The 2886-nt window shown below is 43.6% G+C and overlaps 1 protein-coding gene across 1 annotated transcript in view; it reads left to right on the plus strand.

The window, feature by feature from the left end:
* Positions 1–1514: 1514 nt before the first annotated feature.
* RARS (arginyl-tRNA synthetase) overlaps positions 1515–2886 on the plus strand; it is a gene marked incomplete at its 5' end in the record, with an annotated part of 12031 nt that continues 10659 nt past the window's right edge. The window contains 2 exons of the mRNA XM_010184730.1: positions 1515–1655; positions 2151–2339. Coding sequence (XP_010183032.1) covers positions 1515–1655; positions 2151–2339 — 330 coding nt within the window. The remainder of the gene's footprint in view (positions 1656–2150; positions 2340–2886) is intronic.

Raw genomic sequence — 2886 nt, forward strand, 5'->3', positions numbered from 1 at the left:
TAGAATTTCTGTTCTGAAAAGTTACCCAATGGTGCTGAAATATCGCAGTGGCTGTAGCTTTGGGGGAACCTTTTCATGCAGGGAGGGTGCTTATGAACTGCTTCTTGGCTTTGGTTGTGGTGATTTTAATTTCAGAGGCAGAATGTAAATTTCTGGATGTGGACAATGTTTGTCCTCAATGCAAGACTCGCCTAAGGGTCTTGTTATGAAGCTGGTGACTTTGATAGAGAGAAGCTAGTACTGAGTGGACACAAAGTTTGCAAGTAATATTAAGAGTAGTAGATATGCTTTAGGAAAAGCACAAAGATGTCCTAGGCTTGGGTGAATGAGTTGCACATGTAACTGCGCTGATATTCCTTTATGTCAGTTTGTAACAATAATGACTACTTAAACTTACAGTGAAACAGCTGTAAGATAACACAGTGGAATCTCTCTGGCGCTATTTTAAACATAAAGTTTAGTCTGAAAATTTTTCAAACGGGTCTGTAAGTTACATGAAAGGCTACTAGGTCAAGCCAGTAAGAAAAGTTGAAAATAAAAAAAATATATTTTCAGTTGGTTATATGCAAAAGATACGTATACGTATGTGAGAGAAAAACAGTCTCATTTGTGATGGAGTCTGCCTTGGGTTAAAAGAAAGAAGTAATAGGCTGCAAAAGGAAAACCTGCAATAGACTATTTAAAGTGAGTTATTTGTGAGATACAGGTGTACTCTTCAATGACATCTGAACCTGCAGGAAGCATCCCGTTCTCCAGCAGCAGAGGAGACCTTGGGGCTGTAAAAGAAGTTTGCTGGAAGCTGAAGCGCAAAGGAAGAATGACCTCAAAAGTACTGATTTTCAGCTTGGTCCACAAATAGGCCAATCTTATGATTTTTGTTTTGGCTCAGCTTTGGTTTTTTTGAGCATCTGCAGTTAGTTACAATGTCATCTGTGGGAGCTGTTGTTCAGGTGGATATATAAGACCAGCAGATTTGATGGCCCAGTTATTTCCCTTAACTAAATATTCTGATTGCTTAAAGAGCAACAACGTAAATGAGCCCTTTTTGATGAGATTTGGTGGCCTGTTTGGCTACAGTAGTAGCCTGAGCTGCCTCCTGCTTTGGGAGTTGTGGTAGGGAAGAGCTTGAATGACTCAGGTTAGGAGCTGGTAAGCCAAAGTGGGGAGCATTCACTGCCTCTCCCTCCGTAGCACCATTGAGTGGCTTAAATTTTCGGTAGCCTCCAGACTTCTGTTTGCGAGGCAGGCCTGTGGCTGATGGGCATAAAGCCTGTATCGGGAGGACAAGAGGTGGACAACAGAGATGGATTTTCAGGTATTTGGTTTCTTTAGGGAATGGTGTGAGGAAGATTACTCCTCCTTGCAGCAGCTGCTGCCTGTTGAAGTGTTTGCCTGTATTCAGCGTACGTGTTATTGCTTTACTGAAACAGAACTAGAACTGTATCTGGGATCCTGTAGCTCCTCGCCTTTTGTCCCCCCACTCGAAGAATTACTGTGTGACAATTTAACTTGCTTTTCAGGAAAATGAGATCAAGTTGTTAACTGCAGAAATTGAGCGTCTGAAGAACTTTGGATGCTTGGGAGTCTCTCTGAGTTTGGAAGGGTTGCGAGACGAAAACACAAAACTTAAGTATCGGTTAAATTTCCTTCAAAAGGTAAGGAAATAAGAATGAACACTTTTTGTTCTCATTAAGACAAGCTAAATAAATTATGTCAGTTTGTTGCAGCTAATAATGTGTGGCAGGCACCCTGCATTCTGATGCTTTAATTTTTGGTGGTGCATCAGATACATCTTGGTTCCTTAAACAGAAACCTACTTTATGAAAAATATCAGTAGGTTAAGAAGCCCACCCCGTCAAGTCTTGGCCAGTCACTTAGCAGGCAACTCAGCTGAGGTCTCTACCAAGATCAGTGACAGAGGTTTGAAAAGTAATGCAGCCCTGCATACAGGAGAAGTGTTTGAGCTGGGAGGTTCAAAGGGAGAAGCAGCTCCTGAATCACACAATTTTTATGTTGTATATGTTGCTTCTGTGCGTAGAGGTGCCAGCCAAATCTGTCAGCTGTGCCTCACCAGGAAGCTGAGGAAAGAAGTGGGATGTAATGGCTCCTCAAATGCTGTGAATTTAGCCTTCTGGGTTTTGTTTTTTCAGAGTCTTCAAGAGGAAAGAAGTAAAATGGCAAAAAGCATGATTAATATCAACAGCTGTCTTCAGGAGATCTTCAGAGCTGCTATTCAGGCTGCCTACCCAGATTTAGAAAACCCTCCACTAGTGGTGACACCAAGCCAGCAGCCCAAATTTGGGGATTACCAGTGTAACAGTGCCATGGGCATAACGCAGGTAAATCTGAATGGTCTTGCGAAGAGAAGAAGAATTGAGATGTTGTCTGTTGGAAGCTAAGTGTGAGACAGCGCAGTGAGAGTTGCAGTGCTGGACCTGTTTCAGGCAGTCAGGTGAAGCCCCTGGTGACTGGAAGAAGGGAAACATCACACCCATTTTTAAAAAGGGTAGAAAGGAGGACCCTGGGAACTACCGATCTGTCAGCCTCACCTCTGTACCTGGAAAGATCGTGGAACAGATTCTCCTAGAAGCTATGCTGAGGCTCATGGAGTACAGGGAGGTGATTCGAGACAGCCATCATGGCTTTACTAGGGACAAGTCCTGCCTGGCCAACCTAGTGGCTTTCCACAATGGGGTAACTGCATCAGTAGACAAGGAAAGAGCTATGGATGTCATCTGTCTGGATTTCTGCAAGGCCCTTGACCCGGTCCCCCACAGCATCCTTCTCTCTAAGATGGAGAGGTATGGATTTGATAGGTGGACTGTTCCGTGGATAAGGAATTGGCTGGATGGTCACATCCAGAGAGCAGTGGTCCATGGCTTGATG

Source organism: Mesitornis unicolor, unplaced genomic scaffold, assembly GCF_000695765.1.
Source record: "Mesitornis unicolor isolate BGI_N332 unplaced genomic scaffold, ASM69576v1 scaffold21285, whole genome shotgun sequence".
NCBI lineage: Eukaryota > Metazoa > Chordata > Aves > Mesitornithiformes > Mesitornithidae > Mesitornis > Mesitornis unicolor.